We start from the raw sequence: 15448 nt of genomic DNA, 5'->3' as shown, positions 1-15448 counted from the left end.
GAAATAATTCATTTGCAAAATTGTTGTAAAATCAAATTAAAATCGGCAAACCTATTCGGAGACCCTATTAATATTCGTCTTCTACGTTGCTAACCTCACCTTTATTGTGCTCAATTTACATAAAATATTTTCCACCGTGAAAAGATTTAATATTCCGCTGAAAACATATAATTTAGTACGTGCCCTACAGATGTCTAGTTCATGATGAAAAGTATATGCAAAGGGTAAAATCTGATTTAGTCCTGATTTTGAAGGAATTAAAACTCTCCGAGTTTCCCCTTCAGTTTGTTTGCCCAGGCCCGTTTTTAAGAGTAACACCCGAAGTGTGGATAATTGAAATGAAATTGGTATTTGGCGTCACACGTGATAAAAGAGGTATAATAGTACACGGTGACAGATTGAAGAGGAAATGGTGATATTTCTACTGATTCTCCGGGGGTGACACTATCGATCGAAGAACAGAATCCCGCTCTTGCACTTGCTCAAACTTCTAAGTGGTCTGGAAATAGCAATGCGGCCTAAAGTCACCTGAAGTGTAACGCACTATCTGGGAAATTATGCGAAATGACAGTCGCCATAGATTGGTTTATGGAACGGAAAGATAAGAAAGCGAACGAATGAAATACACGCTTCCGTTGCCTCAAATATGGGACGAATTTGCTCGTTTTAATATGCCCACCTAATATTTATGTGAGGTAGCTCGTGCATTTCCTGAGTGACGGTCGACTCCTCCCCGGTGCTATCTGCTGCAATAAATTTGATTTTCATATTGAAAAATTCACCTCGTGAAAGAGGAACGTGGGACTCGGCTCCCTCGAATCTCGGGGCAATTGTGACAAAAGGGCTCGAGGGTGAGATGATAATCGCCTAGGAACTACCTAACTTCATCAATCTTCAAAGAACCATAAAAAGCGAAATCTGCCGTTCAAATCCTAGACGGATTTAATCTAAAGGGCACCATAGCTTCCCAATTGACAAACGAGTGCTTTACTAGTCTCGATTTCGCGATTCCCGAAAGGGGAACGGTGCGATCCTGTATTTTTCGTCGGAAGTTGTTACATAAATTACTTAAGATCTTCCAAATTGCGTACCTGTCAAACCCTCGATAAATTGAAAAGTTTACGAGTTTGAACGAAATTTCATTCAAGTCTGTTATCTTCCCCGTCCAATCTATTGCAGATTTTTAATACACTAATCGAATAACTTTGTAATTATTTTGCAGTGTTGCTTATTTTGCGATTTAATTGTCTCGGAGGGCGTAAACAGTCAATTAGGCCGAAGGAATTTAAATTAACTTGAGGAAATCGACTCATCAATCATTCTTTTCGGTAGTATTCATTGTGAACGGCAAAAAAATAACGCAATCAGACTGCCGGTGCAGGAAATAGCAATCCAACTCCTTTAAACTGTCTCGCTTCCTGCCTCCGTAATTTTTGAAAACTAATTAGAGTCGCGATTGGCCTTAATAACCGTTCCACTTTGTTAAATTTCTTCTTAAGCGCTTTATAAGTTAATTTGATTAGAGTGGAGGCACGTGAGACCGATCTTAATTCCATGTCAAAATATTTGCGAATATGGGTGTGGAACGCTTTGGAACGGGCTAAAAGTCGTTGGGGAAATGGCTTTATACTTTGAAGCGTGTAGGTGTGAAACGTATTTTATAAGGCATATAATTCTTGTCTTTGGAACGACGCTTCGATTTAGTTCTTACGCACGAACGTTTAGTGTTATGGGACTTTGGTTAATTGCACTGTTAATAAATATGTACTGATGGAGTCAATTTTGTAGAGCACTTTTTAAGTTTATAGCTGTTTAATTTCGAATTTAATGAGTTTGCCTGAAAAGCTCTGCTTCTGAAACTTTTAATGACATACTTACAAATCAAGTAAATTTTGACCTTCGGTTTCTGTGAGACGGCCATTTCGTTAGGTTCTGGAAACTGTAGTTGGTGTTTACTAGAATTCCATCTGATAATTGATTGGGTTCTAAATTTAAGAAAGATTTATTACGATCTGTAAACATCCATTTCTGGGGTAAGCAGCGAAGTGTTTTTCATCTTTCTTTAACCAAATTAAAAAAGTTGCAAATTGCGGTTAATTATTACAGGTAGTTAATTTAACTTATCTGTTATAATTTGTAACAGCAAAACATGTTCAGTGTAAATTATTTTTTATTTAGGAAAATGTATATTTATGGCATGACGCCGTGGCGGCTAACACTATCATTATGAATTTCTTTTCAAAAAGACATTTGCGAATTATTATTGTACTTCCACTTCCATTTTAACACTTTTATCTAGTAACAGTTTTTTTTCTGCTCTTATTAAATAATGCATTAAGTAATGATATTCATTACGCAAGGTCGTGAATAATGATTCATTACTCCACGAGTTGTGGCCTATCGCAAAATTGCGTCTTGTTCTTGCTATGATACAACGCAATATTTCATATGTCATAATTATTTTAAAATACAATGCAATAATTCGCGAACCTGTATACATTTTTTATTCAAAATAAATAATACATTAGTTTTACAGAAGAAAATGATGAGATTTGTATGTTGTAGAAAAACTATCATATCTACTCGCGTGTTATGGCTACTAGTGCTACCCACTCCTAAACGCAAACTTCTATCTTGTGGGTAATAATAATCATAATTAAGTTCATGCTAGTTGAATGTATTAAGGTAGAATAAAAGCACACTATGAAATTGATCGCGTCGAGTAAAAAAGTTTTGTGGAACTCATCTACGCAGACCCATAACTCTAATTTTTTTTTTTTTGCTAAAATTTATCTCTCTTACTTTGAGCCACTTAACTTTTTATATTAACTTCAGGGAAGACGTAATTTGTCCCCTGTTTTAATAGCTAACATTTTCAGATTAATGTTAAGATAAGGCTGGGATCAGTTGAGGGCATTTAGAAAGAATTTTCGATTTAATACCGCCCGCCGTAATAGGTGCCGATTTAGGTCCACGTTATAAATGAGTATTTTGAGAGGTCTTTCTGCGCATATAAGGGAGGCGGTTTTTTATTTCGATGTAATAAGGAAGGATTTATTTCAGGTGCTAAATCTTTTTTTAATTAGATTTTTTGTGCACTTGGTGATGTATCTCGTTGCAGCCGAACAAGAATCCGGGAATAAAGCAGAGGAAGAAAAAATGCCTAGCCTGAAAATGGGATTTTTATTAGAATTTATTCGTTTTTATTTTAATTGAGTCCAGAGTGAGGTACAATTGCCTTTCTTTCAGTGGAGTTTCCAATTATCTAAAAATGTAATAATATTCTTGAACTTAAATTAAAAATGTAAGTGGCAGCGAAAACCGTTCCGAAAGAGGTAATTTAAGCTTCCGAATCATTCTTTAATTTTTCACTGTTTTTGGTACGAAATTAAAACGCAATACCGCAAAGAGCAGTGGAACAAATTGTTTCGAATTTAGGGGATCTTTTTTAATTAATTACCTTGATGTGTAAGTATGCGTGACTGATGCATATTTCAGGCAGGTACGAAATTACTGCTGCGTATACTTATTCATGCATATTCTGACGTGAAAATCAATATTTGTCTTTGATAGCACTATAATATGGAACGAAAGCCTTTTACAACATTACTTACGTAAACAGTGCCAGTAATAATAAATAATTTCCATGGTTGGCCGAATGTTCAGGAAAGTTTCCTTTCTGTAATGTGACTAATTAAATTTTCAGTTGCCAATCTCGATATAGTTAAAGTTTCCATGGAACGGTACAGCGATTTTCTTTGCATATATGAATACTTTCTTAACTTGGAAACAAAAGATTTCGTGTAATCGAAAATTCCAACACAGACTATCACAACTTTATGGTAGCGTAACAAACAAAGGCGTCCAAAGAATATTACACGTCGGAGCAGTAAGCTACTAAGGCGGGTTAAAATGTGATTACAATTCGTTCTTATTCGTCCCGAGTATTGTACCATTAGGTCCTGCCACGTCAAAGTTTACAGAATTCGTTTTCTCCCTAGATAAAGCTGGATTACGGTGCCAGAAAACGACAAATAAAACAACTTTAATGGAAGTTATTTGATATTTTTCCAACTTCTTAAATCTCGAACTTACAATTTATTACACTTGTAGTTAAATAAAAATTCAACAAGTGAAAATACACAATTAATTATTTCAGTCATAAAAAGTTTCTTAACGAGAATTTGTAGCATGCAAGTGCCGGAGAAAAATTCTAGAAAGGTACCGATATAAATAAAAAAAAATTTTAGCCACTCTTAATGAAAACGGTAATTTTACCTACTCATAAGCGAACAAAAAGTAACTCTTTTTCGGACGCTGACCGTGACGCCATCTGTTGGTCTGTTTACTAAGTTAGCAACGAAACCGACAAAACCGATCATTGTCCAGTCACCATAAATTATGTAAGTAAGCTGATAACAAATACTATCAAAAAAATTGTTACTACATATGTATTAATAAAGTTATCTATTTGAAAAAGCTAGATACAAATAAATTTGTAATTTTTACAATGATGTCTTTTGCTTCGTAGTCCGTGCGGTCGCCTAAAAAAAATTAATGTGCACCTCTGCCAAAAGTGCCTTTTGTCCTCGCCTGTTTTCAAGCCTCGGCTGCGCCTCGGTCAGAAAACCCAGACTCGGACGAAAAAGATGCACTTTTTGGCCTTGATGCAAATAACTATTTTTTGTTGTCTTCTATTTGTCTAAAAAATTTCAGGCGTTTGAAGTTTCGGCCTGGGATTGTGCTCCTGTAAAATAAAATACCTAAATCTGCATACATTAGAGACATTTTTTAAATGTGGACTTCAAATGCAACACATTTTTTTAATATGTACAGGGTTATTCTCAATGATTGTAGTCGAAGTAGGCGTGAAAACTGAATGTAAAATTTATGGTTGCCGCTCCACATAAAAAAACATCAAAATGATGTGAATAAGTGAGTACACACCGTTCACACACGGGAGTTAAATTGGGTGCAAAACTCAATATTTTTAAAATTGGTTGCAAAACAACTCCATATTTTTGGGTTCAATCGTTAATTTAACAAAAATAAATAAAATTCTCACCGCACTTTTCACCTAAAAAATGACAGTGACAGCCACAAAACTGACAGTTCACATGAAAGCGGCAAAAATGTAATAACATGGGCATGGCCTACTTCGACTACAATGATTTAGAATAACCCTGTATTTGAAGATTTTTATTACATATATAGTCCTTTTCAATGACATCCGTGCTGTCAGTGTTGTTTTTAATATGTTGGCGCAGATTGTACACACAAATTCATAACTAGTATTCAGAGTATAAGCAAATCCTAGTTGAAAAAATGTCAAACAAGAAATTGAGGTTATGGTAAAAGAAAATTTATATTTCGTGAAACATCAACAACAAACAAGAACTCAATCTTCAACATGGTGTAAAACATGGTTATTTAACTAAGTCATCCTTGGAATCCGAATCAGACTACATATCTTTCTTTGATTTGTTGAAAATGATAGATAAAATTTGAATTTATCAATTTGCCGCGTCAAGGTAAATTGCCAAATTAGGAAATTCAAAATTACTAAATTGAAATAGCAAGTGATGCCAACATACTGTCATATTGACAGCACGGATGTCATTGAAAACGACTGTAAATAAAATTGACTCCAGTATGGTGTTTTGTTGGTCCCATATTTGTTTTGGACACGAACGGTGGACGGGCAAATCAATATTTACACATAAAACTGGTGGCGAAAGCTATAAATCGGACATTACACCAGGTAATAATCGTCCCAAAACTTTGAGTTATGAATAATAAAACCGTCAGTTTTCACCGGGCAGGTAATTGAAAATATGTGTGTATTATTGGTTGTATAACCACGTCGCGGTATTCTTCGCGGTCGAGTTTTTGTTTAGTGGAAGTTTAATTAAAATTATGGAGGAAAGCTTCGCGTATTCAATTGCAAAACATTATTTATGAGATATCGCGGAATTTTCAGTTTAATTAATGTCGTCTTTGCATGAATGGAAACCCGGCAGACAAATCTTCGAAATAAATTACAAAACAGCAAACACTTTATTAAAAAGGTATTACATTCACAGATTTATTAAAACTTAGATTCAATTTATGAAACAATACATGTTCTAAATTACAATGAGATTGTATTAGGCAACGGTGGCAGACTGAATATTCTTTTACGGGAGGCACTCCTCCTGCTGTCGCGTTTTCTTCTGACCGTGGGTATTTTCGATTGAGAACTTCCACAATTCGGCGCCAACAATTGTAGGACCTTTTCGTGACCGTTCATTTCAGCCAATTGCACTGGAGTATAATGATCATTATTTAAAACGTTCGAGTTGGATTTTGCGGTTAACAAAGCTCCGACGGCACTCAGATTGCCAGATGACGCAGCAAGATGTAAGGGTGAATCGCCATTAAACGTTTTTATATCAATTCTCGCTTTATTTCGCAGCAAAAACTTCACGAGCTCACCACCATTTATCGTCGACGCCGCATGTAAGGGTGTGTAGCCGTCGTGGTCCTGTATGTTTACATCCGCCTTGTGCACCAGAAGAAATATTATTTTTGTGAATTTGAACTCGATGGCGTAATGCAAGGCAGTGAGACCGTTCTGGTCTTGACAGTTTACATTGATTCCACAATCAATTAAATATTTACACAGCTCTAGGTTGTTCTTCTCGATAGATAAGTGTAGCAGCGATCTCGATTTCTGGTCTTGGACGCGCACGTTAGCTTTATTCATCACTAGCAGTTTTACTGTTTTTATGTGGCCTGCAGAACACGCTAAATGCAGGGGAGTTTCGCCGATGTGATTGGTGATATTGATGTTTGCACCTGATTTTATCAGTTTTTGCACCAAATCATTTCTGCCTGAAAACAAATCAACTAAAATTTTGTAGAGTTATCGTTTGAATTACCTTTATGGCTGATGATGTGCAACAATGTGTTGCCATCTTTGTCTCCGGAGTTGACATGTAGACCGTAAAGTTCCAAATTTTGTATCGCCACTTCCAGTAACGAGTACGAATTGGTCTTTCGAGCGTAATCAAAAACATTAAAATTTTCGATGTCGTTGTTTACACTGTTCATGGTAGTGTCACAGTAAAACTCACACTGTTGTGTTTCCTCAAACACGTTATCAGTGGCACAAAAACTTATCTCTTTCAATAATATTAGACGCAAGTAGCATACATGATTCATCGGAAATTGTCGTATTAAAAATAAGAGAAGATAAAAGGAACTGAGCGTATTCGGTGTACAGAGTGGTAAAGTCTGTAAACTAATCCGGTGATCTAACAAGTTTGTATAATTAACAAGCGAACGCGTATTCGTTTATTGTAGAATAAACATTTATGAGTTTTAAAAATGAGACGTTAAAAAAATACGACAAGTTGGGCTTTGCGTCCTCGTTTATTTAAACATGAACATCTTTGTGGGGCTGATGTAAAACCGGATTACGTCGTGAAACGATTTCACTTTGTGTCCTTTTGATACATCTTAGCTTAAAATCCTCGAAATTAATTTTTGAAGGAGTAGCGCTCCGTCTCGTCTGTAATTTCCGCCTGCTCGCCGCCGTAATAAATAAAAACGTGTACAATGACATTCTGTACAGATTAAGTGGACTCAGCAAAGAAACCGAAGTTGAAGCTCTCGGTAGAACGGCAGCCTATTTCCTTCTAGCGTGATAATGTTTAAGATTAGGTGTCGTGAGTCGGCAAAATAACCTTCAACATCCCCTCTGGGAAAGAAGCTTAATACTTGGCCGTCGCAACTAGTTGCGTGAGATTGATGATCGAATCGTTATTCCGAGAGTCGTCGGGTTACACCTTATTAATTAAATTCTTATGTAACGGTGTTACCGTCAATTAAATTTTAGAGAGGCAGGGATTCAATTTTGCGTCTGCCCTTCTTGAACGGTTTTCTGACAAAATCAAGACGATATCACCACTTCAAGACGAAAAGGAAAATGATTATTATTTTATGTAGGTAATTGTGGCTCTCTAGAAAATTACTCGTTTCTGTGCTAATTTTACAATTAATTTTCCCATTAGGGGTAGACTTGGCCGTGAACATGTTGGTTTGACAAGAAAATTTTACAAAGTGTCTTAAAAGAGTTTGAAATCACAAGGCAGGGCCGGTCTTAATACATACAATCATTTTTTCGTTAGGATACAATGCCGACGTCATTTTGTTGACATGGGTCGGATGTTTGATGGAAAATTATCTTGTCTAACTGATTTTCGCTTAGAGAAAGGTCAGGTAAAACAGATCAATTTGGAGATATGCACTGACCTTCAGTCTCAGTGGTGCCAAGCGTAAATAGTTAATACCGGAAAGATTACAAAACCCAGTTTCCAAGTTACCAAGTTACTAAGCTTGCATTAGTGGAACAGAATGTACCGTGCAATCAACAATTCTTTAGATCAAAGAAGTCTTTGAGATTTTGGACGTATGTACAAATCTACTTGACATTCAGACGTTCAGATGCTCTGTATTTTTGGTTGCCTATACCTGTTTTAATGTAAATTTGGAAAATTTTGCTAAATAGCCACCAGCGCTGTACGTTATTGAAAACACCATTACGAAAGTAAGATTCAATTAAATCTTTTATGTTCTGAAGTAAAAACCAATTTTGCGTTAAAATCTGATTAATAGTGACAGTTGTTTGATGTTTAGTAGCTGAGTTAGCAAAGATACGAAAAATCTGACACTATCAAAGTCATAGCCGCCCTTTATCTAAGTAATTGTGGATCGAACGGTATTTTTGGTACTACCATGTCGAAATTTTTGAAAAACTACTGACCTGAATTGTCAACATTAATTTGTGGTTGCAGATATAATTGTCTAAATTATCAAGTGTAGTTTTGCATGTGACAAGAGTCGTTATAAGTTGCATTATTTGTTGTGTCATAGTATTAAAAAATGTATTAAGAATAACCAATTATAACTGACTTTCTACGTGTACTTAATATTATTGTTTTTCAGTAGCGTTTCACATTAAATCAAATCATTTATTATCTGAAAAAAGTATGTTGAGATTTGATTATCAATAAAATATTTATATCTTTACAATTGATTCAGATTTTGACAAAGATTAACAGTCGAAAACCTTGTAAAATTAAAAACTAAATGGGAACATTTTAAAATTGCGTTTGTTATGTATAAACCATTGTGTCTTGATCCCATAACCCGCCCATGCGTTCTTGGGAAACATTTCCTAATAACAAAATGGTTTATGGTGATGGGCGAAGGCGATAGCTAGAATGAAATCATATTATGTCTGCATACATAACTGTTTCTGTTGAGTAATTCTGGTACCCGCGGGGGTTTCTTAATTTAATTGGTCACACAGTGGCAGATATTTTAGTTCCGAGTGCAATAAAACAATCTTGATATTCGTGCACTGGCGCGAAAGGAAAAAATTAATACACATAAAACAATACATCCCAGAGAATGAATTGGAGAAGAAACGGGGATTAATCTAGGATTATTCAGGATTATTTCATCAGCGGAACCGTTACGATAATTCGTCTGTATGCACTTTTTATTTCTTAGTCGAACATGTAGGTTTTAATTTCAACATTTTTATATGTCACAGTTCCAAACATGCTAAAATATTACGATTAAATTGTTAAAATTACAAAGTTTCATAATTTGGCGGACCATAAAACATGTTTCAAACATCATAAAATTGTTCGCAGATATTACATAAAAATATCAAAATTAATAATTTAGCGATGTTGACATTGACTGGACTTTATTTACTGGATTATGTAGTGCGGAGCTGAATATTTTTATATTAACCTCGACAGCAATAAATTCGATACTGAAGTATTTATAACTTGCAAAAAATCCATTTCGGTGTACCCAAAGAGCCCTTGCAAAATTTATTGCCGTAACGTAGTACGCTGCCAAAAAAAATCAGTGCAGGATTTATGTTCTCGCCTGTATACAGTTAACACTAAATGATTCCGATGGACCGGGTGTATTTAAAATTTGCGCTTATTGATTACTCCGATCTGAGCTTTTTGCGAAAGCTTAAAACTGAGTGTCAATTCAGGACAGCAAATCCAAACGGTTCAAATGCAGGCACGTGATACTTGGTCCATTTGAAGTGAATTACATTATATATTAAAGGGATTATCGTATATTACTGCTCACGAGAGTCTAGTTTAAAAATTAATATTTCATTTTACTAAGCCGATTTTAAATAAATTCAAAAGGGCAGATATTTCGGAAAACAAAGGGCTCGGTCTAACGTAATCCTATCCTGTCGGTTTTGTAATTACGACTAGAGTTAACCAGTTGACTTAACCACCCTGAAATAAACCAACTGATAGCACCTTTCAAAATATCTCGGGCATCTGTTAACGTGAAAGAGTTGCCTCTAATTAGGTCTTATTTTAGGGAAAGTTTTTATACGCTTCGGTCGAGGCCCTTTTCCGCCCCAGTTTCAGCAGATTAGCCCATAAATCATTAACACAGTATTCCGGCAAAAGTTTAGAAAAACACGCTGATGTACAGTATCTGTGGCTATAAAAAAATGGATCGTTTGATATTAAAGTGGCAAGAGTATCGGTATACGAATAATCTGCACGGCTGATTCTCTTTCAAGTCATCCAACCAACCGATTAACCAACTGAAGGTTGTTGCGTGCCACAAAGGTCAATATGGATTTTATAATTCAATCACTCAACCGAATGCCAATGATGACGCACAAATTTTCCCAGAAAATTTTTTATTTTGTATTTTCACACCAGTTTTTGTATCAGATTTAGTTCGTAATTATAGGGTATCGATATTTCCTACAACTAATTGTGGTCTTATTTCCAGGCCATGTGATCGCAATGTGAAAGATGTTGAGTTAATCTCGGCACGGCTTCGCCGCGTGGAACAACTGTGCAAGCTGCCCAATTCGGTCCTTCAGCAGTTGGCCCTTTGCGGGTATTACGAAGATTTGGAAAAAGGAGTCACTTGTAAGTTGTGAAAAATATTTTCTTCCTCTGATCAGTAAAAATCTTCAGTTCGGAAAAATTCCAAAGAGAACACTCGACTTGCTATTCTTTGCTGATTTGAAGAATTTTTCAATCGATCGAAAGCTAGAACCGTCTAATTGAGCAGCGGTTTAATCTGCAAATGGTTACCATGTACCTATCACAGGTAACCACATTCCATACCTAACAATTAATTATTGTACTGTGGAATGTTGGATGTGGGTGACAACGTTTGTGTTTGTGTCGTACATATCCAAATGTCAAGTGAAATGAAATATCGTACTATGTATTTGATACAAATTTGTATCGCATCCTTGCGTCTCAAAAATACTTAAAAAAATGAAAATGTATTTTTCAATACCGTTGAATTAAATACAAGGTGAATCATTCAATATGATTCATCTATAGAATTATTGGAATAAAAACTTTGCAATTTCCTAAATTCTCCTCGCTGAAATTTTAATATTTCACCAACTACTTTTTGTAAGTCTTGTTTGACAAGAAATACACCACTGAAAATTTTTTATAAAGTGTGTTAGTGTAAAAGAACTGTATTATCAATTGTCGAAGTCATGAAAATTAAACTTGTTTTGTGAATAAAGTGTTCTAACAAGGTCTACATTTCTCACAGGCACTTAGTGTATTTATTGAATTTAAACCTTGAAGTACATCCAACTCAAGTTCTAATGTCAAAGTCGGTTAGGTTCATAAGGAGTAGTTGGTACACAAAAATAGCCATTTCCTTCAGATGAGTTCGACCTTCATGCGTTGGGTAGTTGACCCTCACTCCACATAATGCTCTTTAATCCACTATCGTTCTCGCTGTTAGAAAAAATCTAACGTTTTTGAATTTTCGGCGATATCTTTCATACTCGTAGGAACTCATCTGGACTATCAATGGCCAATGATGTATGAATAAATGCAAAAAGAGTGGATATTGTTCGTGTATTTAAATATCACATTACAAGTTGAGTTGAGTGTACTTTCTGTCGTTGAAACTAAATTAGAGTTTGCTCTATTCCTTCCTAAGAAAGCAACGATTATAAATCTGTCTACACAACACAATACATCAATACAATATAAATACAATCATAATATGAAAACTTTCTTGAACTAGGAACTTTACCAACTTTGTTTCACATCTCTAAAATGATGTGCATTGGTTGGGTACATTGAATATTTTCAACTTTTATTCTCTAATAAGAGTACGATTGTGGATTTTCTGTTGTGACTATTTAATTGTAGTTTTTATTACTATTTTCCTCCAGAAATTATTTTTTAGATTTAATTAAAATTTAACTAGTAGATAAATTTGCCTGAATTGGGCATTTTTAAATGTTTTTCGTGGATGAACCGAATTGGTGTTTTTAAGTTGATGAGTACAATTATTCTAACTTGAAGCAAATGTTATCTTGTTTCAGTTTGTGCTAACATTTATCTTAAGTGGAATGGGTGTGTTTTTTTATTATTTAATTTCTCTTGAGTATAAGGTAAAGTATCATGTATAAAGTATGATGGTAAACGTGTAAAATGCTGTGTAAATGTTGTCTAATTATCTAAATGGTAAAACATGCTATGCCATTCAGTAAGCAAACCGTATGGAAATATTTTTGTCATATTAAGGGACGCATATTATTAACCATAACTTCGACATCGAATACTTATTCGAATACCTACCTCAATAGTTATTTAAGATTCTTAATAAATGTCTTAATAAGATACAATAATAGTCCAGTCAATATAAACATTCGACCTTGCAAAAGGTCATGTAGTTCTGATTTTTTAATATGTTCTTTGGACCTCAGCCAAGAGTAAAAAACCAAATTTGCAACTTCGAAAGACTTGTGCGTGTTGCGTGGTAGCCGAAGAGCAGCAAAATTTTCGCACTATTTTCAGTTTTTGCTCAATATCTCTTAAGATATGAGTCTAACAGAACAAGTTGAAGTTATCTTTTTTAAACTAGATTAAATTCACTTCAGTTTGAGGCCTAAGCAAACTTTGTGCGTCCAGCAGTTTCCGAGATACAGCTCTTCAAATATTGGGTATTTTTTCCAAGAAGTGAACATTTTTTGTTTACGTCTCTTATTTTATTAAATATCGTCAAAAATACTCGCCCCATGAGAAAAGTCAAGGGCAATGAACTTGAAGCGTATTTGTTTGGCTTTAAACTGAGATCTGATGGACAGCTGCAGGCCAAACGTGGAATATAACCGAAAAACTCGAAAAAGGGAATTTGGGAAAAATAAATGAAAACAAGTTTTCAGCGCATCAAACATCACGTATAGGGCCTAAACCGATGAAATAAGTTATTTTAACGTAATTTAGTATGTGTGGTTAACAACTTGAAGGGATCTGTGAAGTCGGTGGAGAAATACTGCCCTCAGCGCCAGACTTGTTCTGATTGTATGTTGTATGTATGTTATATGTATATGTATGTTGTACCCCAAGTATGCTCCTTTGGAACGGGTTCATTAAGCAGGTGACAAGTGGCCTTGAGTTTTATGCCTCAAAAATTATTTTCCTCTCATTTATCCGCACCCCACCTACTGATTTCGATACAGTGTTCATATCACCTTTTGAAGCCAAAGGTCATTTTCAAAAAACCCGCCTCGTTACTTTTGATCAACCACTGTTCTTTAAGGCCAGAGATATTGTTGAGGGTGGCAAACATTCTGAGTTAAGCTGCGTGGTTGTGAGGCTTGGAGAGTTCCATCTCCTCATGTCATTTATGGGTTGTATCGGTGCAATAATGGCAGGGAGTTGTTTGAAGGCGCTATTTATGACTATTTATACAGATCACAGGCCTGGACAAGATGCTGAATGGTCATACCTATTCATGAGCTGTACGAGCACACATTTTGACTAATCTGATATTGGCTGGCATTATTTTCGATGAGGTAGACTTGACTGGGAAAGAAAGAGCCGAAACGAGAATAAGCTACGTGAGAGTGAGAGGTCTCTCATCTTGTTTGTAAAGGAAAATAGGACTTACCAAAGCTTAAGTGCCAAATTCAAAACTGCATTGCATAATTTGGAAGGTAATCAAAGCTGTGGGACCAATATTTTCACACGTCTACTCCCGTAAAACTATTCATCCAGGCAGAGCGTCAGGGTGATTAAGAACCTTCACCTGTATACTATCGATAAAATGCTACCTTGTTTTCATTCAGTTGGTCACTATTTCTTCACAAAGAGTGCCCACTTATATTTGCAAGATATGATGGCTCTAGAACAGCGGATGGATCCAACTGAGTTTAAGATATTCATAGAACAAAATTTTACTATCCGCCGATCCGATAAATTTTGGTCTGGCCTATGGTCAGATTTGATTGCTGACGTGGTTTATGAAAAGCTACGGTGGATTGGCAAATGTGCGTGGAATCTCCAGCAGTGAGCTAGCACAGTGGACCGTAAAAATGGGGTTCATGATAAACATACTTGTATATGCCAGAACATGTACCCGCCGGAGCTCAAATTAAAGCGCGCCAATGAATGAGAGGAAAATAATTCTTGGTCGATCAAGACCACTTGTCACCTGCTCCATGAACCCGTTCCAAACGAGCATACTTGGGGTGTTCGATGATTTTCCATACAAGCAGAACCAGAACAAGTCTGGCGCTGAGGGCAGTATTTCTCCACCAACTTCACAGACTCTCTTCAAGTTGTTAACCACACATACTAAATTACGTTACAATAACTTATTTGAGCGGTTTAGGCCCTATACGTGATGTTTGATGCGCTGAAAACTTGTTTTCATTTATTTATCCCAAATTCCATCTTTCGAGGTTTTCGGTTATATGCCACTTTTGAGAGAAGTGTTGGACCTGCAACTGCCGGTCAGATCTCAATTTAAAGCTAAATAAATGCACTTCAAGTTCATTGCCCATGACTTTTCTCATGGGGCGAGTATTTTTGACGATATTTAATAAAATAAGAGACGTAAACAAAAAAATTTCACTTCTTGGAAAAAATACCCAATTTTTGAAGAGCTCTATCTCGGAAACTGCTGCATGCACAAAGTTCGGTTGGACCTCAAACTGTAGCTAATTTAATCTAGTTTAAAAAAGGTAACTTCAACTTTTTCTGTGAGACTCATATCTTAGGAGATATTGAGCAAAAACTGAAAATGGTGCAAAAATTTTGCTGTTCTTTGGCTACCACGCAGCGCGCACAAGTCTTTCGAAGTTGCAAATTTGGTGTTTTACTCTTGGCTGAGATCCAAACAACATACTAAAAAATCAGAACTACATGACCTTTTGCAAGGTCGGACCCTTTTTTATGTTTATATTGATTGGACTAAAAAGGGTTCTTGTTAGAACTAACCAACGAGAATTTTCCTAGTTTTCACTTTAAATTAATTATTTTATTTGCGATAAAATCATAATCAAAGTGACGTTACTTATATGAAGGAAATGTCAAACCATAACAACTAAAACGACGACCTAGGTTTG

At 35.6% G+C, this 15448-nt stretch overlaps 2 protein-coding genes across 3 annotated transcripts in view; one reads left to right on the top strand and one right to left on the bottom strand.

Annotated features, from left to right (window-relative positions):
* Nucleotides 1–15448, top strand: part of Epac (Exchange protein directly activated by cAMP) — a 135088-nt gene that overhangs the window by 13808 nt on the left and 105832 nt on the right. For both annotated transcript variants that reach the window (XM_069043490.1, XM_069043488.1), the window contains exon 2: nt 10837–10979. In XM_069043490.1, the coding sequence (XP_068899591.1) occupies nt 10837–10979 (143 nt within the window). The remainder of the gene's footprint in view (nt 1–10836; nt 10980–15448) is intronic.
* On the bottom strand, nt 6035–7213 carry LOC138126457 (putative ankyrin repeat protein RF_0381). The gene is made up of 2 exons (XM_069042228.1): nt 6921–7213; nt 6035–6873 (listed from the first exon to the last, which is right to left on the bottom strand). Exons 1-2 carry the CDS (start codon nt 7201–7203, stop codon nt 6131–6133), a joined length of 1026 nt encoding a protein of 341 aa, XP_068898329.1. The 5' UTR covers nt 7204–7213; the 3' UTR covers nt 6035–6130.

Source organism: Tenebrio molitor, chromosome 3, assembly GCF_963966145.1.
Source record: "Tenebrio molitor chromosome 3, icTenMoli1.1, whole genome shotgun sequence".
Taxonomy (NCBI): domain Eukaryota; kingdom Metazoa; phylum Arthropoda; class Insecta; order Coleoptera; family Tenebrionidae; genus Tenebrio; species Tenebrio molitor.
This window is presented reverse-complemented; position numbering and strand designations above follow the sequence as displayed.

What these genes read in the sequence shown, in the direction of transcription:
- LOC138126457 (XM_069042228.1), bottom strand. Translation starts at nt 7,203, where the DNA reads ATGAATCATGTATGCTACTTGCGTCTAATATTATTGAAAGAGATAAGT. An exon ending in GCACATCATCAGCCATAAAG is followed by an intron (nt 6,874 to 6,920) that starts GTAATTCAAACG and finishes ATTTGTTTTCAG; the next exon opens with GCAGAAATGATTTGGTGCAA.